The 23,594-nt window shown below is 40.1% G+C and overlaps 1 protein-coding gene across 1 annotated transcript in view; it reads left to right on the forward strand.

Moving 5' to 3' along the window:
• Positions 1–23,594, forward strand: part of LOC146703393 (protein kinase C epsilon type-like) — a 53,507-nt gene that overhangs the window by 20,472 nt on the left and 9,441 nt on the right. The window contains exons 2-7 of the mRNA XM_085466594.1: positions 7,993–8,056; positions 19,076–19,241; positions 19,331–19,365; positions 21,399–21,487; positions 22,156–22,285; positions 22,795–22,937. Of these exons, the coding sequence (XP_085322720.1) occupies positions 7,993–8,056; positions 19,076–19,241; positions 19,331–19,365; positions 21,399–21,487; positions 22,156–22,285; positions 22,795–22,937 (627 nt within the window). The remainder of the gene's footprint in view (positions 1–7,992; positions 8,057–19,075; positions 19,242–19,330; positions 19,366–21,398; positions 21,488–22,155; positions 22,286–22,794; positions 22,938–23,594) is intronic.

Raw genomic sequence — 23,594 nt, forward strand, 5'->3', positions numbered from 1 at the left:
TTATTAGAGGATTTTTTTTAACATGCTAGCCTCTAGGTAGCCTTTAGAAGGGTAATGCAAGCCTCTGTAGTTAATGAGATGTTTACAAACATAACGTTACTCAGCTTTCTGAACTAATGAGGTTTTTCAGTCATGTGACCTTTGCTTGTCTGCCATTTTGGACTTGTGACAGCTATGTTGACAGTGTAGGCTCAAATAAGTAAAGCCCCGTTCACACATGTCAGTGACCCTCTGGCAATCACATGTTGCTAGGGGAAAACATGTGTATTCCCCAGTCAGTTAGCCAAAGCCTTCTTATGATTGTTTTGGTTGCTAGCATGTTGAATGGAAGAGAAGGACTTGTCTGGAAACAAGCTAGCTACTCTCTGTAGTTGCACCTTATAAAACATGTTGGCAAAACTTTTTACTTAGAAGGAGAGCCTTAGCTTTTCGGTTGGAGTCACATTATTTCAAGTTGTCTTACGCCTCGGCTAGCAGTTAGCAATTATTTGCACAGGATCATAAAAGAAAAAACTAAATGCAACTGTGGAAATATGCTAGCTACCATTGCCAACCTGTTGTTTCCCTAGCACATGGTGGCGTCACATCCTAGACAACAGCGGCAGACAACTCTCAAGCAAAGAGTGTGTGATGCCATGTGAGAAACCTCAATAATACTAGTACAATTCTGTTACAACTACATTACAGAATTTGGATGTGTGAAAGAATGCTTGTAGCACACAAAGGCACACTTGGTGTCAAAATGTTCCCATTTTTCTGGCCTCACTTTTACATTAAAGGCTCAGTTTTCAGTAGATTCTGAATTATTCAACCTGATGGTAGTGAGTAAGCCTACAACATGTTGCAGCTTTAAATTTGTATTTTATTTATTTAATTTTTTTTCTAGCAACAAAATTAATGAGGTAATACCAAGTCAAAAAAGAGCAAGTTATTATTTTTCCTCCTGATGTTGTCAGAGCTCAGGTTGGTATAACAACCCAAACCTGACCAAATTATTTCTGAGATACTGCGTGATTAAACTCACTGATAAGCCTATTGATGCAGTACAATGCTCTTGTGGCTTCGTGAATAGCTCGAGGGATCTTTCATGGTTCAGAATAGCAGACTCGTGTTACGTTTGTTTAGTCATGAATGGACTGCTGGGCGTTTCGGCATGACACATTTGGGGTGGCTGTAGCTCAGGCAGTAGAGCAGGTCATCTACTGATTGGAAGGTTGGTGGTTTGATTCCTGGCTTCCCCTAGTCTGCATCCCAAATTGCTCTCCGATGCATCCATTGGAGTATGAATGTGTGTGAATGTTACTTAGACAGCACCTAGAACAATGTGCTTGTGTGAATGGGTGAATGCACAAGTTGTGTAAAGCGCTTTGAGTGCTCAGAAGAGTAGAAAAGCACTATATAAGAACCAGTCCATTTACCATGACAATTCAAATAGAGGTGAGGTTATAATCATAGAAAACAAGAAGTGGTTAACTCTCATGTTTTATTGAGACAGGTGTGTTTGCTTGCTAAAGCAGTAAAAGCAGCAAAAGCCGTACTGATCTATTCTCCTTCAGTTTGAAGCAAAGCCAGCATTCACAGCGTCCATGATGAGTATTATTAGGCAGTTTGTGGTGTGTGTATTGTTCATATGCAGATACTGAATCACTGGTTTGTCTTACTGGGATATGGGAATGCAACTTTTTTGGGCGGTCACGTGATACCAAAATATTGGCTACGTTCAAGAACGATGTTGAGTTGTGTTGACTCACTTGTGGTTTGTGATTACCTCAAAAAGTTTTGCAAACAAAGAAACTGTTGGCAGAGAAAGCATGAAATGCATCCAGACTGTTGCAACTCATACTTTTAGCTTTCTCCATGCTACCTACGCTCACTCCCCAGCAGAACGAGATAAACTGAATTGAATTGTCCTGTTTTCACCTGATCCACTTTTTGAGGATGGGAATCGGTGGATCCCTACTAAGTCACCTGATTTGACTGAGACTGTTTTTAATATGAGTGTAAAAAAGGTCAGTAACAGATGTGTTAAAAGCCAGAAGCCTCATAAAGCCTCAATTATACTCATCACGGATGTGGACAGCTAGAAACCCGACAGCCGAGTAGTCATTCCTGTTATACTTCTTTCAAGTCCGTTTGAAATTCGCTGCCTGGGTGCATGTGTGGTTGGTACATTGGTAATGTAAATTCTATGCAGACAAGTCCGTGTGGTCCCAAAAAAAGCAGGCATACGAACATGGAAAGCATAAACCCTGCTTAAGCCAGAACTGGCCCATCATAAGCTCCAGTCTGGCCGTCTCGATGGTTTTGCAAAGTGTAAAAACGACAGCGAAGGGGGGTTGGGGATTGGACTTATCACTGTACAGTATTTTGAACCAGGAAATATTGTGTTGTTAAAGGTACAGTGTGGAAAATCATTCTCACAATTCAAGTGCATATTCCTTGCTACAGTGGTCGCTGTGGGAAAAACCTGCTTTAGAAATTGAATGTTAGGTGATCGTTCTAAGGGTAATGCCCAAAGTGCTTTTTAGACTACAAGTCACATTCATCTACTACAAACAGCGAGCTATTTATTAATTGGTGGACCCTTTGATGGTAGCTTTGCATGACTCGAGGACCAAAATAATGCATTTTTAAAAATCTTATAATGGGCCTTGGTTCAGTGGCCCCATAATGTACTGATTTACACATTCAACTATGAAGTGAGGAAGGAGGAGACACGAATACCTTTGGGGGAGGTCATCTGGTGTAAAACTGCCAAATCAAACATGCGGTGCTACCTGCTGTGGTGACCCATTGTGAATGAGGGAGCAGCTTCACTCAGCCTTGGTTCAGCTTAATTGTCAGCCTACTTTGCTCTGTGTGGCTGTCCCCAGGCTTGCAAGGGTTGCGATGAAGTGTTATCCTGACCTTAAACGACCATATTAGAGATATTCATTTAGGTCATGCAGATCCAGGAGTAGAAAAAACCCGTTTTAATCAGAGTGTTTAGAGCACCCTGCAGCCTGAAACTTCTTTGTTTGAAACTTTGGCCATGCTTCATGTAAGAATCCACTATTATGTTTAACTCCATTGACCTATAAATATTTCTAATTCCTTCAGATTACATGGATGTTTAACTTTACCGTAACAATCAATGTCATGACGATCTGTGGGAAGCGTTTAGATGACTCTACAATCTACAAGTAATGTGGTGATTTGGCCAAACTCTGAGGTTTGGATTTATGGTAAAAATGGTCGTATATAACAAAGCTGGTATAATTCTGGATGCCTAATTAACCATTGTGCATAGAATACTGTATCTGTCATGGCTTTTATTTATTGCTTTATAACTGCAATAAACTCTTCTTTTTTCATTTTTAAAGATACATGTGAGTGCATATATGGTCTAATTCATCCTCCAAAACTCATATCTGTGCAGCAGATGTATTTTTTGTATTTTAATTGATTTTGGATATGAAAAACGAGCTCGAAGGCACAGCATGGCTCAAGTGGCCAGTAACTGGCGATGTGGAAAGAGTGCCGTTTTGCAGGATGGCGTGCCATCCGAGCGCTAAATCAGTGATGGTGCTGTCCATTTGCTCCACTCTGTTCCAAATCACTCTGCGTCCATCTTTTGGCTGAAATCCCCGCTGAGATGCGCTGTTATGCAAGAGGTTACGTTTGGGGATTAGCACATCATTTTCAAGGGTAGACATGAAGAATCCAATGGCGTTTATAGGTCACAAATCCCCCGCAGTTGCTATGTGTTAGACACACAAAACAAAAGGATAATACTTGCACTCTCATATGTAGTACATCTTTCGAGTCTTTTAGCGTTTTTAGCTTGGGACAGTTTCCTTTACATTGGGATTTTCAATTAAAAATAAAATATATGTCAAAGAAATGCAGCAGATCCCCTGATATGACACCAAATGTGTGGCATTTTTCACATTTCTTGCTGTAAGAACAACTAAAATGCACGCAAGCTGGCCTTTTTATGTATTGTTCCATCTTTACTTGACATCAGTAGTACCATAAAATGACAGAAAAGCTGACAGGTCTTTGATGAAAGTCATACAGATGAAGAAAATATGAGCTTGAGAGTGAATCAAAAGAAAATGTAACACATTAATGAATTTATTTGCATGGGTATCTTTTAACTCTGTGAACCATAAAAATCTAAGCAAGCAGCATTTTTGTGATATTTTTAAGGGGACAGGAAATATGTAGGTTAAAAAAATGTGTCATGTTTGTTTGTTTATGTCATATTAGTCCAACTGGAGGCAGCAGGACTGTTAGTTTCTGTCCATGTAGCTCTGTGTGTGTTTCTCCACGCACTGTGCCTGATTGCTGTGGGATAGGATTTGTGATGTGTGGAGGTATGGACCCCCTATTTGTTTGTGTTCTTTGTGTCTCATGTTCAGCAATGCATGGAGTCCGTGTGTGCGTGTGTGTGCATGTGCGCTGCTGCCTCCTGTGTGCAAGTCTGACTGTTGCATAAGAGGATCTGCTGCTGTCCCAGAGCTTAACTAAGGATTTAAACCTCTCTTCCTCACTCTCTCTTCCTCACTCTCTCTTCCTGGGTCGTCTGCCTCTCCAGCTCGCTCTGTTGCACTTTCTCCCATCTCTGTGACTGCGTGTGTTGTGGGCGGCTGGTGTTGAATAAGTCTCTGTGCGTATGCAGATCGCCCTTACCCATTAATATTTAAAAGTTTGAAACTGCCTCCCTTTTTGATGGCTGGCTTAACTCATTATAACATGTAATTTTTTTTGTTTTTAATAAAAATAATGATTGATGTGGTGATTTAATCAGCTGCGGTTTTGATTAATTCATTTAATTACACTGACTTTAATTTATTCATTTTATATAGAGGATGAATGGATTATAACTGTACTGTACATACATCTCATACTGCCTTCATTCCAGACGTCCTCTATCAACTAGTCGCTGTTTTGGCAACTCTAAATATCTTTGAGTATAAGAATAGACACTAATATCTTACCACATTTATAATGTGTAGATACCTTCAGAATTGGGCTTGCTGGTGATCTAAAAATAAAAGGTTTGGATGAGACTTGGATGCGATGTGACTTGTCCAAGATGCCAGTGCTGCAAATTTGTTCGCCATAAACTCACACAAGAGAATGTTTTGCCAAGGTGCTCATTGGACTCTGTGCTGAGGAAGGTTTTACTGGGCTGAGCTTTTTACTATCAAGAAATTCTCTACTATATTTATTTAAATTGCATTATGCAGCCATAAACATTTTGATTGCTGCTCTCTATAATAACAGCAATTTCCCTTACGTTAAAATGCAGGAAGTTAATATTAGAGCTTAATAATCGCCGTATGTAAATGATCTTGTGCTGCACACACTGGATGAGCAGTGTTATTTAGCAGGAAGGGACACTTGCTATTTGGTTTAGCCTAACTGTTACAGCAAGTCATTGCAAACAGTATGCTGCAAACACAGATGACAACCTGCTCATTTTTTAACCATTGATAAGCTGAAGTTTATACGAAATCTGACTGTATTCCATACAATGTCTGTTCCTTTATTTGCGTTACTAGTGAGTTGCCTTTAACCCATTTTTTTTCTATTTTGATGCCTTTATTTTCCTAAAGTTTTGAGTTTGGTTTTTCTGAGGACCCAGTCAACCACTCGTCCAGATATAGGACCTCGTGTTTTTAAGCCTCGAGCTTGAAAGGTAACGATAGCAAGCTGCATACACACATAGCACATAGGCAACACAGAAACACTCATATCTACTAATTAGTACTAACATACTAGAATTTCAGTCATGAAAACTAATGCAGAAAGTTCTTCGATTGTCTGTATGACACAGTAATTTGTTAAGTAATGCTCCAAAAGGTCCAAAAACTCAATCTCAGTCTCTTTTATAAAAACACAGCAGTGAAAAATGTGACTTGAGTACATTTTGCAGGTACGTATCTTGATTGTGTGCAGTTTATCAGTGCAGTTGAGTTAAAATTGACAAGAAAACACAATCAAATGTCAGCAGTAATCAAGCTGTGATACTGTAGACTGTGTTGAAGTGAAGGTGGTGGTAAAGGTGATGATAATGATGACGGTGTGAGAATACCGATCACACTGGGGAACGTGGTGAGGGGCATGAAGAGAAGGCAGGAAATGGCTGTCCTGTCTTTTAGATAGTCTCAGAGAATAGCAAAACATATCCGTTACACTTCCTGAAGACACAGTCATGACCAAAGACCAAAGATATCCAGTTTCAATCACTTAAAAACAACCAAACCTCTCAATTAGATTTACCCAGACCGAATACTTTACTCCCATCTTCTCACTGGCCGACGCTCTTATTAATATTTTTGTACTAGAGAACACATGCATGTGACACTTGTATACACAGAAAACTTTCCAATGGAGAATCCTTTCATGCCGCTGCAGCTCCTGTTTTCTGTCTCGCCTGTCTTCAAACCTCATCTGTCATGCTCGGGAAGCAGATGTGAGTGCTGAAATCTGCTCGCATACACACATTTCTCATGAGACAGGTGTTTGGAAAGGGGAATGACAGACGAGCGGTGTTGAGGTTACATCTTCATCGATGGCTGAATTCCTTTCATACTTGATGTGTAAAGCGCCTAAGTGTGCCCAATTCATCTACCATCCAGCCGCACCTGGGTATGAATGGGCGCACCACAACTGGGAATAGCGTGAAAGGTTCACGCAAGCTTACCAGATTTTGGAGATCTGAGTCGACTGATATTTGATATGTAGTTGAACGGGAGCTATAGAGAATATTCAAACAAACGTAAAAATAAGAAAATACTTAAAATTGAGCCTAATTTAATGGTCGATGTCAAACATTGTACATGATCACAAACAGGGTGTATCAAATAAATAAATCAAATAAACGACTCATGTCTGTGCAACACAATACGATAAAAAAAGATTTATGCCCAAAGTACCATGCATTTTTGTTATATGAGCACATGGTAAAACATTAAATTTAACAGATTAGGGTCAAATTAAATTGATTTGATTGGTATACATTTAATTTTTACCAAGTGCATTCTCCTTAATGATTAATTATTTGAATAAATAAACCTTTGATTTTACTTTTTTTTTGTTGTTACTCAAAATTACTCAAAAGAATTATAATTGTAAGAAGGTGTGTAAAAGATGATTAATTAGTTTTAGTACAATTCAGCAACGATGGGAATGTTTAGTTTTCTGGTTGAGTTAGCGAGTACATGCATAGTATCACAAGCATCATAAGAAATGCACTACCTAAGTCAAACTTATGTCATGTTTGACTTCAGATTAATGTCAAAAACCCCTGAATTGGATAAATGGAATAAAATGGAAGGATGGAAGGATTCTCTAATCACCCCCAAAGACCTCAGCAGAAATGCTGAAGCTTTGTATTATGCTAAGCTCTATTTCATTTTACACCAGCTATTAACATGCGTTCTGTACTTTTACATCCTGCTTGAATGTGGTTGTTAAAGCAGCCACGTTATAAAGTGAAAAAGTGAATGCTGTTTGGATGCCGTCCTTGAATTTATTTATTTATTTATTTATTTTTGTTCTACACAAACGCTGCAAAGTGATGGAGACAAACTCACCTCGCCAAAGGCAAAAAAGGTTGAGCCAGTACAGCTGTATCACCTTCTGTGTGAAATTTGCTGCTCTACTTACCTACTTACCTAGCTGAAGGACGAATAAAGATAGTGGTGCCTTTGCATTTATTATATGTTGTTTACAATATATCTGAAAATGCAGATAATTGCTTACATATAATCTTTATGCATAATTGCATTTAATACCAGGAGTACATGGGGGCTAAAAGAGTGTAACCATAATAATACGGAGTGTCGGGGCGGAGTGTAATCTAGTCAAGATAATGACCTCTTGCATGTGCACTGGTGTGTTTGTTTGTGCTGGAGGACTGCCCCCGTGCCGCACTCACTGTTCAGTCGTGTTATTTCTTGCTGATTTACTCTCCGTTTCTTTCTTTCTTCCTCTACACAGATTGACTTGGAGCCGGAAGGGAAGGTGTACGTGGTCATTGATCTGTCCGGATCCTCCACTGAAGGTAAGATCACCACGAAGCACCATTATACAAAGAGGGAGAGAGAAATGCACAAAAATATGCACGCATGCACGCACACATGTGCAAAGCTGGCAGTAACAAACATGAAAAGGAAGAATTTATAACCGTCTTTTAATACAAATGTAGTTTTGTATAGTATAGTGCTTATCATTAGTGCCAACCCTAAAAGCCCTTACACACCGAGTGCATTGTAAAACAGCGGCACTCACTTTTATTTATATAGCACTAAATCACAACAACAGTTGCCTCAAGGTGCTTTATATTATAAGGTAAAGACAACAACACAATGATACAGAGCAAACCCCAGCAATCAAATGACCCCCTTATGAGCAAGCACTTTGATGACAGTGCTTCCAAATGCAGTCATCTGAATGGTCAGATCTTCTCATTCACATCTGAAAAATTGGTAAATATTATACATGAAATGTCTGGTATGTAAACACCTTTACGCTAACCTTAGGCAATCAGGATATTTTTGTTTAAGAGTGGCAGTCAGGGAACCCAGGAAATATTAATTGTAACTGATGCTCAAGAACTATTCAGTGTTCACTGTCTGTTTTGCCCTTCTCCAAAAGATAAGGGTAGGACTACCTGCGATGACTTAGACCTCACATGGCTGAATGATTGTGTAATAGGGCAAACATGCCAGTAAGTATTTTCCTTACCCTTAGCATTAAAATAGCATCGAATATTTTCTTTTATTCTGCATTTAGCTCTGTTTTTTTCTCTCTGATATGACTGATATGTTCAGGTGTTTATAAGTATTGCTAAATGTTGGGTCTTAGATCCCGAGCAGGTAGCATAGAGAGGCTTTTAGCTGTGTGTGAAAAACAGCTTTGTTTTCTCAGTGGAAACAAAGGGAGTGATACTAGTGATCCAAAACAGTAAAGCGGTTCGGTGTATGATTAAAAACCGTAGCTCGCTGCCACTAAAATGTTCCTTAGAGTTGAGAGAACTGCATGCATACCGACGGTTGACCAATTTTTGACACGAGCATGCTAACTGGTGTGGAGGTGAAGAAAAGAGTGTTTACAAGGTGGTAGCGATGTTAGTCGACAGGATTCAGAGGGAGTCAGATACTTCAGGGACAAAGTAAGAGAGGTGAGATTGAACTGGGTTGTGCGGTGGAGAGATACTTGTTAAAATGGGAGAAGAGTGTAGAACATGGAGCTACCAGGCAGAAGGAAAAATGGCCAAAGATGAGGTTTGTGGATGGAGCGAGAGGACATGCAGATAGATGGTGTGACAGACGAATGTGCAGAGCACAGGAAGAGATGGAAACAGGCGATGCGCTGTGACGACCCTAACAGGAACATCTGAATAAGGTCTGCATGAATCTATTGATTACTGAAGCTTCTTGCCAGTTTAGTTTTGGTGTGCATAAAAAGCATCTATCCTTAATGTTAATTGTGTTATTGGCTGGGCTCATTATATTTTTCTGCATGGAAAGCAGCCGATAATTTGCAATAATGTGACACGTGTAATGTTCAGCCGTCCCGAATTCCGCCCACATAATGCATTTTATATGTGAAAAGGTCTATCAGTAAGTACTGAATCATAAAAGATTAATGCAACATATTAATAATAAATCAGTCATCAATTTTATTTCATCATCAGCTCATTGTTTAGCTTTCTAGCACTCAGCTTGCTGTTTTAACAGCATTGTTTTCAGCTGCAGCGGGCGGGTGTTTCTTTTTTTTGTGTGTGTGTGCGTAAAAAGCTCTAAAAACCCTCTACCCGTGTGAGTAGCTGGTAAACATCGTGGATATTTTAGCAGGTAAACAGAAAGATATTTCCCTTAGGGGTTTTGAGTGAATGTTGCACTCACATCTGCCAGGTGCGAAGACACACAACTCAAAATAAATGATAATGTTGCTCTGTGACTGGCGACCGTGTAAATAAGCACGTCAGCACACTGAGCGATTTTCCGTTGATTAGATGTCCAAAAGAAATGGTACATAACTGGGCTGAAATTGTACTTACAAGCTGGAATTGCACCTGTAATCTTATCCTTGCTACATCAGCACTTAAAGTACCGAGCGACTCAAATGCTGAATGAGAAAACGACACGCCATGGTCTTAGACTGCTTATAGAAGGGACAGAGGGCCGGCCGTGAGGTAACTCAGAGGTTCAGAGATATGATGATGGCTGGTTGACAACCCTACAAACCAAACTTGGTCACGGGAGTTTCAGATTAAGCAATACTGAAACCTCAGACTTGGATTTGAGCAGTTTCTTCTGTTTTTATGGCACTGCCTTGTATCATTACACCTAACATGCTATCATATGATGCAAGCAAGTTAGTATAGCGTTGTTCTTCTTTTCTAGCCTTGAAGCATAAAATACAGTTTGATTACCAAAGGACTGATTCATGTTTTTAATAGCTGTTGTATATACATGCAACATCACAAAGATTATTCTCTCCCATTACATTGTGCTCAGTTTTCTGAGTGTTTTCTAACTCATCTAGTCATTAACATCATCAAATGTAAACATAATTTTAGAATGTAAAATGTTAATCAAATGAAAAGAGACACAGTTTTATTAATAATTCAAAATGCAGCATGTAGATATTTAGATAGCTCTCGGGTAGCCCGGAATCTCACTGACTGACTCTGGCATTTAATAGTCTATACCATTACTTAACAATCTTTGGGCTGAAATTGGGTTTTATCATGACATTTTATGTTATTTTAGCAAAATATTAGGACTTAAGTGTGAATACTGAATATTTATAAATTATAATCAAGCTGCTCCGGCTTAAAGGGATCTATATTTAGCCGGGGATCTCAAGGGATTTGCAGCGGTTACAAAAAAGCCAGAATTTCTTGGTTCTAGGACTCAGTGTTACGTTATATCAGGAGGAACACCATTTTTAACCACGCAGCAGAAGAAAGTTGAAGACAATGAAAATATATAAATAAATAAAATTTAGAAATGCTTTTTAGCTAATTGACGAAATCAGGAAATAGACAGTATCATGGACAGATTTGCCACTCAGCACACATATAATGCACACTGGAAACAAATACACTAGTGTACTTGACATTAAATACGAAAACAACCAAATGTATTAACTAGGGCTGCCACAAACGATTATTTTGATAGTTGACTAGTCACCGATTATTTTTGCGATTAGTCGACTAATCAGATCGTGCATCCATTGGACGTACAGCGTACAGCTTATTGCACCAGCAGCATCTGCTCTTACATAACTATCATTAGCTTATAGCTTTAAGTGTTTAAGATATGTGCTAACTAAAAATAAAGACAAGATGATAGTTTATTAAATTTTAATGAAATTTGCAGATTGTTTCGGTGAAGTTCAATAAACTCCTTGCTATCTAAAATATAACAGGACACCGGAGTATATTCTCGAGCATCTCACACTTCTGATAATCAGCTGTCTGCTTGACGTTTATTCAGCTGTGTAAAAACTATAACTTTAATCTCAGCCAAACAGATTTACTCAGGAACAAATAAAATACTACAAAAAGCCAAACAATAACATTTTTAAGTTATCTAAGTGACTTATATATGTTTAACCTGAGTAGCGAAAGACAGCGGTGGGTTTGAAAACGATTTGCCGGGAGTCTCACGGGCCCTAGTGAGCCTTGCCCCTGGCTAGCTATCGAGCTAGTGGGTAACAGACGTCTCTGAAAACGTTGGAGCGCTTTTGAAAATATGTGGTGTCTTGATAAACTGAGCAGATATTTGAGGTTTACACAGCTACATTCTCGCCTGAAAATATGTTAAACGTTTATTTTGTGACCCAGAAAGAATAATAATAGTAAAACTAACTAGCTTCCGCCATTGTTGGAAACTGAGCTGGGCTGCGCTATGAATTGTGGGACAGAGCTACTTCTCCTTCTTCGGGGTTTAACGGCTGCTGGCATCCTTGTACATGCAGTGCTGCCATCTTCTGTTTCAGTCCGTTATTACACTCTTAAATCCTACTACTTATTCCTGCGTCTTTTGTGATCTTACAAAGCTTCAAACGACGCATCGACTATTAAATCAGTCGTCGACGATTCTGATAGTCTACGTAATCGTGACTAGTCGACTAATCGTGGCAGCCCTAGCATTAACGTCATCGCCATGGAGACCTAAAACATTAGAGTAAGTCATTGTCTTGAGGAAGAAAGAAGGGTAATAATACTCAGTCGCCACCTCCAGTCATTTCAAGTCACCTGGGAGGAATTTGCATATTTGTGCACCTTTTCCCCCGGATACAAACGGAAAGAATGAGTTGGTGCAAAACACCAGGAGTGCCACTTCGAAATCACTGTCTTCAGGCTTCTCATTGGGATTTTGCACACCATTTATATAAAGTCTTCGGTGAACCGATGCTGCTACGTGTTTTCTAAGAAAATCTGCACAGAGAATTAAATATAATCTTTATCGGCCTTCACCGGAGTGGCAGGGCTCAATGTTCAATAAAATAACTCACATTTTAAATTATAACTTGCTAATTTTTGTGGTTTTTAATGAAAGTTCTGATGATTTTCTATTAGCAGGAAAAACCTTGAGTGGAAATCAGACAAACAGCTGTGTGAAAAGAGTTTCTGAGAGACGTTCCAGGTATTTTGTAAAGAAAAAAATCGTCTTTTCTCTGTGTGCATCCTTGCCAGTTCCTTGCTTTGAAATGTAAGAAAAAAACTGAATCCAAAGCCCTTCCTGTTTTCCTAGAAAGCTTAAGAGCTCACAGACCCTTCTCTCTCCTTCTCCGTTTTCCCGTCTCCTCTGTTTGTTTACGTCGATTAAACACGGAAACATCTAGAAGATCTTTATCGAGTCGGTCTCTCCGCACACATTCTCTCACTCACATGCTGCCTGATAAGAGTGATTTTCACCTGCACCTGTGTATCCTCGCACCTGGTTATAAATAGAAGCAGCTCTGTGCCCTCCGGTGAAATTGTGCATGTATATATCCGTCTGCGAGCGCGCTTGTGTGAGGGTGGTGGGATAGCCTGAGCAGGGGAGGGTGCAGCGGTGTAACGCAGAGAGCAGTAGAGAGTGGAGATAGAGGGAGTGGATTCTTAAAATAGTAGGTGAGATTGAGCCACAGATTACATACAAACACACGCGCACACTCACACACATGCACAGTCTCAGGCGTCCATGTCAAGCCCTCCTCATCGACGATTGGACACTCGGCTGTGACCTCACGACCCACTCTCCTCCCACTCCTGAACTTCCTGAGTTCAGCTGGCTTGAGTGCTCGAGCTAATGTATGCTGATAAAAACAAATGGTGTGTGTGTGTGTGTGTGCGTCCTGATAGGAGGGATGGAGAGATGGAGGGTGAGAAATAGAGGATGAGGTGGTATTTTTAGCAGATTTATTTTTTTCCCCTTGCTGCAATCTGTTCTCTGCAGCTTCGGAGGCTGGAAGGATGTGTTCCTCTCCTTTTTTTTTCTTCCTCTTTAATTCTCGTCTCTCCTCTCCATCCTCCTGCATCTGTTGTTCTCAGGAAGCAAATAACAATAATCTGACCTAATCTGTCCATCTGTAGACTCTCCATCGGTATTTCTCGATCGCTGCTTTCATGTTCTTCAGCAGATTGTCTTCCTTTTTGAGTCCCTCCACCACCCCACCCCAGCGCCATTTTGTCAAATAAAGCCGATTTCCTTTAAAGCTTAAGTCATAACCTTCGTGGTAATTGCGTACTTGCATCTACAACAGGAGAATTTCAGGCTAAACTTTTTCCAAGAAAGGCTTATTGTTTTTCAGTGCAGCCTTTGTTTATCCAAATTAATCAGATAGTTAACAGAACATTTTCAGTGCAATGAAGAAATAATACAAATAATTTTCCTCAACTCTATAAAGACTTTTTCTACTTTAGGTTTTTCAATAAAATCTAGTGTTATTTTGAATTTCTGTCTGTTCTCTGCAGTAAGATTTAGTTTAGTTCAGTCAAAAAAAAAAGGCTGATGGGGGTATGTGTCTACTAAAAACCTCGGACGGGTTTGAATGCTGGTGACCTTAACCTCAAGGTCAGAGATCAGAGGTCAAGTTTTTTGAAAATCTTATGAAGGTGATAACTCTTGAATGAGGTGATGTTGGATTTTCAAATTGGTACCATAGGTGTGCCGACTAGAAACCTGAGGGGTAACAAAGGCAGTCGCAAGTACTTTTAAGACCAGTAAGCATCGATGCTGTGTGTACTGGATGGGAAAGAGCACATGAGCTTATTATTCATGGACGTTCCCATAATGAATCAACTAAAACAGCCTGATACAACACTGATGCATTTTAATTAAACTTAAGTGTTAATCCATTAAAAATAGATGTGGAGGCCACCATGTTGCCCGCCATCTTGAATACAGTGGCCAAGGTGGACATCGCTGTTCCGCCTAATTGCACTTTATCTATGTGACTAGAGACCGGCCACATGTGTAATAGGCCTTATAACTTACCGTTAATGTAAAGATCAGAAATAGCTTTTTCAAATTCTATTAGTTAGCATTTTTACATGTATAATTTAATGATCTCTTTCTCATTATGCCTCCCCCTGCACTATTTCCTCACCTCAGGCTTCGTCTCCTAAACTGAAGTCAGGGCTTTAACACACAAAAACATACACAAACATGCTTATTAACTTCTGATATTGATATATAGTAGATTTGAGGGCAAACAAATTCAGTGCTAACTCAGTGATATGTTGATAATAGGAGGAACTTAGAGGAGGCATCTGCATCTTCGTGAGTGGCAAGGCTGTGGCAGGATGTGGGCGGCGACCTCACACACAGAAGTCCTGTTGTTCCATAAATATTTAAGACTCAACATTGGTTAACAGATTTTTATGTATTTTCCTGATATTCTGGCCCATTTGTTAAACACAAATGTATTTCAGTATTGTGTAAAATAGATCACATTTTAAATAAATAAAAACTTGTTACATATCTTTTTAATCACAGTCCTGATGGTTTTCCTTTGGTGGAAGAGCAGATGTTTTATAAGCAGAGAGCAGAAATCAGACAAACAGCACTATGAAAAGGATTTCTGAGAGAAGAAGTTCCAGGTATTTTGGATAGAAAACCTTTTCTCTGTGTGCATCCTTGCCAGTTCCCTCCTTTGAAATGTAAAACAAACCAAACTCCAAACCCGAAGTCCTTCCTGTTTTCCTAGAAAACTTCAGAGTCACAGGCTTTCCTTTCTCTTTCTGTTTTGAGTACTTTTTAGTGTAAACGTTTAGCTGCATTTTGGTAGTCAAGGGAAGATTAGATATACTAAAATATATAAGCATATATATCAATGTGAAATATTTTAAATTCATTACATTAAGAGGAGAAATACCAGACATTTAAAGGTCTACGATGCCGTGTTGCACTTTCCATTTGTGTTAATAGAATATAAGCAAATTTGAACTTTGCAGTTAAATTTGTTGAATTTGATCTGGTTTCTGTCCAATTGCTAATTCAGGCACTTCACATCCAGCGAGCCGGTGATGACCAGGTTATGGTTAACCAAAGATTCAGATGGAAATTTCCCTTCTTTGGCAAATGTAATTCTTGTAACTGAAGAAGTGCAGAGAGGTGGTTTCAAAGGTAACACCGACTAGTATGTGACCCATCGTGTGTGCAACCTTACCCTAACCAGGTCACTGAAGACCTGCTGCATGTTGGGAGGTATAACGAGTACGGTGGCGCGATGCTAGAGTTTCAAGCTCGATACTATGAGGGAAAAAGAAGCTTCCTTTAACTGCTTCCTTATTCACAAGAGGTGGATAGACAGATCAGCATATCATTAATATCAATTACTATATGAGTAACAGTAATATAGTAGTAATAACACTAAATTAATACAATAACAGAAAAAGGTTTACACACATGAGTCTACAGTCTAATTTAGGATTTAAAAAGAAGCTGACACACCTGACATCAATGTTTTTTTGGGGGGTGAAAGCATGCACATTGAGGTTTCTGGTGTGTCTTTCCACGATGCCAGCAATTAAGCAGTAATTGCAGGGGAATGGGTTTAAAATTCCTCAGTATTTTAATGAAAATGCTGACATTTGTTAAATACCACAAAAGAAAGCGATGTGGTGCATCGCCCACTAATCTGCAAATTTATTTAAGATGTTCAAAGTGTCGCTTTCATTTTTTTTTTCAGTGCTTTCACTTCATTTTCTCTGAGCAGCTCAGCTTTACTTCCACAAACATATCGATAAACGGCTTCGGCATTAGAGGGACCGTCTCCACGGCTATTTCTTCTTTTCCGGAAATGCAGCTTAATTTTTTTGTTTTGTTCTTAATTTAATTTAAATTTATATTTAGATACGATTTCATGCTTTCGGATCCTTCTTCAAAAGCGAATCGCCTGCTTGCCTGTGCATGTGTGTGTCTGTGCATTTGTGTATGTGTGTGTGGTGACGTGTACATTTATTGGGTGACCACCCGGCTTGTCCAGAGTACGCTTGTCTCTACGGTGATAACTCTTACCTGTTGTTATGCCTCCTCAACTCTTCTTGTTAACATGCTTGTGTGTGTGTGTGTGTGTGTGTGTGTGTGTGTGTGTGTGACTTTGTGTGACTTTGTGTGTGTGACTTTGTGTGTGTGACTTTGTGTGTGTGACTTTGTGTGTCCTAGACAGATGGATGATGTATTATGTAAAACAAAGTGATCCCAGTAATGGCCTGTTTAGCTCCCACCCTGACCAACACCAGCATCTCACACACACACAGTTACACACAAAAACTCACACTTACACACACACACACAGAGTCCCTAGACAGCCTGTCTGTAATCGAACTCTGGAGAGGCTCAGCGGTAACCACATCTATAACGCACCCTGGAGAGAGATGCTGGGCGAGTGAAAAGAAAGGCAAACTAGGACAGGAGCGCGGGGAGAAGGAGCGCGTGTGGGAGGGAGAGTGGAGGTGGTTCTCTTGTCTTAAGGTTGCCCTCGGAAAGCATTTATCTTCCAGGGGAGATGCAGAGAGGAAGTGAACAACTGATTGGATGGCGCTGGCTGAGGAGGAGTATTTTAATATGCTATCCTTCGTTTTAGTGCCCACACATGAAAGTATAAATAGCCCGCACACGTACGTATGCATAGGCCGCTGGTAGGTGTGGGGTGTTGTGTGAGAAAGAAGGGGTGGGGGGGTGACAGAGGAAGATGAGAGGCCGCTGAATGATTAAACGTCCTCGGCAACACGATGCAAATGATCCTTATTTGTACAATCGAAGCAGCTCAGTGATGTGTGTGAATACTCTGAGCCAAGACTGACTCAGAAAACCATAAAACTCAAGACAGTTTTTTGCACATTTAACTGTGAGGCCAACTTTTTCTACTTCGAGTATGATACCGATACCTTCACTACAGCAGTCTGCTGGCGATGACCTGATACCAGCGCTGAATCAATAAACTGTGTTCATATCTGTGAGGAAAATACTGGGAATAATTCTTGATCTGTAACACAACGTCAGGCTACTTTGTTTTCCTAACAAATAAATACATATGCATATAACAACAGGCCCAAAACAAACACATTAAACAATAAAAAAAATTGCATTCATCTAATTTACTCACACTAGTCTCTTTTCAGCTCAGTGTAGGAGTCATTAAGCTCCTGCTTGCTGTTTTTCCTGCTCCTGCACACGTCGCACGTGGACCTGACAAGAGACAACCAAAGTTAAATAATAATTTGAACATGCCGGGATGTTAGGTTATCATAAATGCACTGAAAGGTTCCCAGCAGGTGTTACACTGGACCAGCCTGCTTGTAGTTTCTGCTTTGTGTAATGTGTCTCTGACCGAACATAACCGGCGAAAGTGAACGAGCGAGAAAGAGAAACAAAAACAATGTCGCGTCAGCGCTTCTCAGTCATGTCGACTCACTTGACTCACAGTTTGCAGTTAAGTTAAATGGTTTATAAACAAACAAAGACAAGCTGTTGACATAGCGAGCGTGGAAAACGCTCCAAACTGCCAACCCTTTGCTGTTAACTTCCTACGAGCTCTGCTGCTACCTGCTGCTGACCTGTGGACGGTATACACAGGAAAACACTGAATAGATTGGCACGTTGTCGCTGATCCAGCTCTTTAACATCAGACTGTTGCATCATTAAGATTACATGTTGCTCATGTACTTGTGACTAGAGTTATTGTAGCATTATGTTTTCTTTTAGTTTCATATTTTTTTTCACAAACAAAATCAGCTGCAGCAGATTTATATAACAAAACAAAATTCAGGTACTATTATAATTTTCCAGTATGTTTATAAATGAACCAGATAACAATATAAATTTATAAGTTCCTCTTTTTTCCTCATCCCCTTAATCTTCCTGCTTTGATTAGTTGCTCATACCGAGGCTCACGGCTGGTAGCTCACTCTGAGCGCTGGTTAGCTTTAGCCACCTTTGTTAGCTTCTTTAAAACGATTAAGTGTCTCACTAGGTTTGCTGTTGTACACATTTTCACACCGTTTACTTACCTGTGCCGGTGTGTGTGTGTTCCACATGCACGAAATTGGCCAACTCACAATCAGTCATATGGAAGGCTGACCGGCTGGTCACTGGTCATGGTGGAAAACACTGGAAATTGGCTGATTAAGTCATGTGGACATAAGTAAACATAGCACACAAAATCCCTCTAGTGCCTGCTCTGTTGACAAAATTGAAAAAGACTTAAACTAAAGAGCTAAAGACATTTTCTATAATTGTTTTAAACTAGTTATATGGAAAGGACTGGTCTTTGTATAGTAAGTTTCTAGTCTGATCATAATGATCACGCCATGACATCACAAGAACTGTTTGCCTTTTCCCACATTTTCACACGACGTTTTATTCTCAGCACTTAAGAGCCTTATCTAGCTTCCATCCACACCTATGGCCATTTCAAAATCACCAGTTAACCTAACATGCATGTCTTAGGACTGTGGGAGGAAGTAGGTGAGAGAACCCACACAGGCTGTGAGGCGACAGTCCAAATCAGTGCTCTGCAGCGCATCGCTGTTTGCTAACCATCATAACCTTGACTGTTTTTCTTTCCTCTGCAGCTTCAGGAACCAACGAGAATGAGGAGCGCGTGTTTCGCGAGAGGATCGGCCCTCGCCGGCGACAGGGCGCCGTCCGTAGGCGCGTCCATCAAGTCAATGGACACAAGTTCATGGCCACCTATCTTAGACAGCCGACCTACTGCTCACACTGCAGAGATTTCATCTGGTGGGTGAAACATCTATCGCATGTATCTGACCCCTTTTGCTTGCTGTGATGCCGCTGAAATGTTGACTCCTCTGTGTGTGATCTGATAGGGGCGTGCTGGGGAAGCAGGGATACCAGTGTCAGGGTGAGTACTTTTCTCCGGCAGACTCCAATTTCTGAAGTAACATTGCGTATCATTTATTATTCAAGCATGAGAACACAAGAGGGATTACATGTTGCTGAGTGACAACTGTGATTTGGTCCCATGCCATCACCCCAGAGCCACGCATTTACAGCATTACACGAGCAGAAAACAAAATGAAGCATAATATTATAATATTAAAAATTACATGCACAGGCTTTTTTCTTCTTCTCTGTGCTTGCAAATATCCTAAAAATTCAGCTTGAACTCGTAGTGTTATTTAACAGACTCTTTAGGGTACTTCATTACTTCACTTCATAATGCAGCCTGTGGAGGTGCGGGTGGAAGATGTTATGCAGCTTAGCGGTGGAAAAGGTGAAGGTGGAGTGGTTGAAACTGTGCAGCCAGCAAAAGTTGTGCCTCTCTTACCTTTGCTTTAATGCGAATGCAGTTTATCTGCTGTTAACCTCACATTTGTGGCAACTTTAAAGAGTTTTAAAAATCCTCAGAGTCTTTGAGTACTCTTCCTGCCAGGCTTATACATTAAACATTAAATACTTGTGTATATTTTCAGCATTTCGCATCATTTTAACCCAGTTTTATTTTAAAACTCGAATGATATTCACCATATTCGTATTACTTATACTGTCGGTCGTTCAACCAATGAGAATTTGGTCAGATGGGAGCAACTAACAGTCAAAACATTACTTAACTGAGTCATTAATGAAGAATGAAGAATGAGTTCAACAGTTCAGCCCGTCCATCTGCAACCCTACCGAGGCCTGTGCTGAAGTAATTTGGCCTTTGATAAATAAGCCTTAAATCCATTCATCTGGTACGCCAACTGGACTTCCTGGATCATATTTTATTGTCTCACCTGTAGTTTAAACAGCATGCCTCTATCAACACAGCTGTCTGTGGTTAAACGCGGTGCATTTCTTCTTTTCCCTGGTTTAAATATGCAACCATAATAAAGATGTTTTGATAACAGAATGGTGTTTAGGTGTCAAAATGATTCTCTGCGCAGCAGGTGGTTGAGCTATGCAGTTTTCATTGATGCATATGGGCTCGAATTTCACTCGAACCGAAGCATATTTTTTATGTTTCATGTGGGTTGTTTTTGTTTTGTTTTGTGACACTACAACAGTACACCTGAGTGCATCCTGTAAAGATAGAGGAAGGGAATGGAAGCTGCTCATGTGCTCCTGTTGACGTGTTGCTTATACTGCACAGTCTGTGTAGACTAATCGTTGCTTGTGAATATGAAAGTAATGGATATTAACAAAGAAAAATGGAAACTAATTCTGTTTTTTGCTGAATTATCCATTGTTAATGTCTCCTAGTGAGTTGTGCTGCCTATGAAAATTCTTTCGTTTGTGCTTTTTATTCATTTAACCTTCATTCATTCATTTAACCGAGAAAATGTAACTCCCACGATTAAAATCCCTTACGGCTAAGTTAGGAAGCAGCTCAGTCAGCAGGCTAATAGTACCTGCACAGATATGGATAGATAGATATACACAAGTTAAGGAATATATTGTTAAATAATCATTATTCAGCTACTCTTCGAAGTCTTTTTCGTGTTAGATTTGTAGGCCTAATTAGGTCTTTCTCATTAATGAAGAGCCGTGCAGAGGATGTGTGGCTGTCAGTGGTAATGCTCACTCACCAACATTCTGTTGTAGACTGTAATTATTTGTGATTTTAGTTAGTTAGCCTTTTCATATTGATATTCAGAGCGGGTCAACCAGATCTTTCAGGATTGGTCGGCAGTGGCATGAAGAAGTGTGCGGCTGCATTGCAGTGCTTTGTTGAACTACACTTGCCTCCCAGTTCATACTTAATTTTGTGTAAATATGATCTGAGATATGATAAGAACAGATAAGGCTTTCTTATAGCTTGCTGTTTGTTTGCAGCTGGAAAAATCAGATTAGCACACTTTGAGATGAAGCTGATGTCCCTCTGCCTCTCACACATCTGTTGTTCAAAATGAAAATATGTTTATTTGACCAAGGTTGTGTGTGAATGCCTTTTAGTGTGCACGTGTGTTGTCCACAAACGCTGCCATGAGCTGATCATCACCAAGTGTGCCGGCATGAAGAAGCAGGAAGACACACCTGAGGAGGTACACACGTCTGCAAACACTCAGCTGCACGGAGACTTTGCAGGAATGAGAGGATTTTTAGTGGACCTCAGTTCATTATTTGCTAACTAAAGGCTCAACTGAAGTTTATTAATTGTTTTTTATTCAGAAATCATAACTTAGACAGTGAGAAGAGCACATATAAAGATATACCAAGTAGTCTTGTGGCCCTTATGCATAGAAAGCGGTGTGCACTGTGGCTAATACTAGTTGGTTGAACTTTGTGCGCTGCCTGTGCTGTTGTTTCCAGGAAAATTAAACAGGTTTAAATGGTTATGTTAGCATTGTTCCATAATTTAACCCCAACAATAGAAATACAAATGATCTTTTAATACTTTTGCTACAGTGAGAATACACATACGCCAAAACTCACTTTGATTGGACTTTATTAGCATTATTTTACCTCTTTTTCAATTAAACTTGATTGTATTGTTATTTTAAATGCTGATCCTCACAGTTTCAGAGAGTAGGAATCATGAAAGAAATACTGAATATGGACAGAGACGCTCAACATTCAGGCCACTGATGAACAAATCTGTTGCTTAAAGCAATGTGTGTCAGAACGCTCCTCTGATAATGCCACCCTGACCTCTCGTTAATGCCCCCGTGTGTGTGTCTGTGTGTTCTTCTGTGTGTGTCTCCCTCTGCAGGTGGGCTCACAGCGGTTCAGTGTTAATATGCCCCATAAGTTCAGTATCCACAACTACAAGGTCCCCACTTTCTGTGACCACTGCGGCTCCCTGCTGTGGGGCCTCATGAGGCAGGGCCTGCAGTGCAAAGGTGAGTTTATGAGCAGTGGGGAATTCACATGAGAGCCCACGGGGAAACATCATGGCAGCCCAGGTGCTCATATTTGCATGTTGAAGCCACATGATGTAAACAGGGATGCCACGAGGAACAGCGTTTTCATTACATCTGTTAAAACATGATAACAAATGAAAAATGATTGCTTTTCCCCCATGATTAATTACATTTCTGGTAAAAATAGTGTTAGGCTTTTGCTATAGACTCTACATACTCACATAGAATTTCTTTTTAATCTAATTTTCAGAAGTATCCCCAAGTAAAGTCCACCACTTGCACTTGTTTTTTGTCATGCAAAAATGGCTTCCTTGGTCTTAACTCATGTTTTATACTAAATGTATTTTAAAGAATATACATTTTTAGTTTGCAGACTCATTTCTGGATTTTTAAAGTAAAATGCCTTTAATGAGCACTTAGGTTGTAGTAGCAGGAGACATGGTTTATGTGTTTAAATTTCACATTTTCTTTCTTTCTTTTTTTTACAGTGTGTAAGATGAATGTGCACAGGCGGTGCGAGACCAATGTAGCTCCTAACTGCGGCGTGGACGCCCGAGGAATCGCCAAGGTCCTGTCTGACCTGGGAGTCACACCTGACAAGATCTCCAACACTGCGCAGCGCAGGAGGAAGGTAACAAGCCGCCCGTGTCAGGTCTTTACTAGATTGTCTCTTAAGGACGTGACTTCTAAATACTGCTCATCTGCTGCATTTTCTTTAGGCCTACCACATAAGTTGTCCTCCACTTGTCCAGTTTCCATAAAACTCACCTTGTTAATGCAAGAGAAATAGGAAGATAATATGGGAAAAGACTTGTTTCAGTCCTTATAGAGAGAAATACCGTTGTCATGTATGTACAGGTGGTGAGCTCGAGTTCTACCCGAGGAAATAAACTCCAGCACCTCAGATGTGCACAGAAAATGCATTTGGGACTTTTCCCAGGCTGTAGCACCTTCCCTGAGGCCGGCAGGTTAACCTGTGGAGTCACACGTATAATGTGCTAATTAAGGAGCTTCATTAATTAAGGAGCTTACTGGTTCCTTCTTTTTTTCTAGTGTTTGTGGGAAGCTCAGCTAAGCTAACCGTCTGTTTTTCATCATTGTGTGGTGCACATCTTTGCATTTTACTCCTAAGGCGTCTCAAAGGGTGTCCATCTATTTGTCCAACTACGCATTTCAAACTGAATGTATTTCTGTTACTGTTGGATGAAAAGCACAAGCTGTTTTCAGACTCTGGAGTATCAGTTCGGGACGTTGTTCAAAGATGTCCTCACTCACACGCGGCACACAA

The sequence above is a fragment of the Copadichromis virginalis genome, linkage group LG8 (assembly GCF_057382275.1).
Source record: "Copadichromis virginalis isolate Kocher_CV1m ecotype Utaka linkage group LG8, C_Virginalis_male_GT1.1, whole genome shotgun sequence".
In the NCBI taxonomy this organism is placed as follows: Eukaryota; Metazoa; Chordata; class Actinopteri; order Cichliformes; family Cichlidae; genus Copadichromis; species Copadichromis virginalis.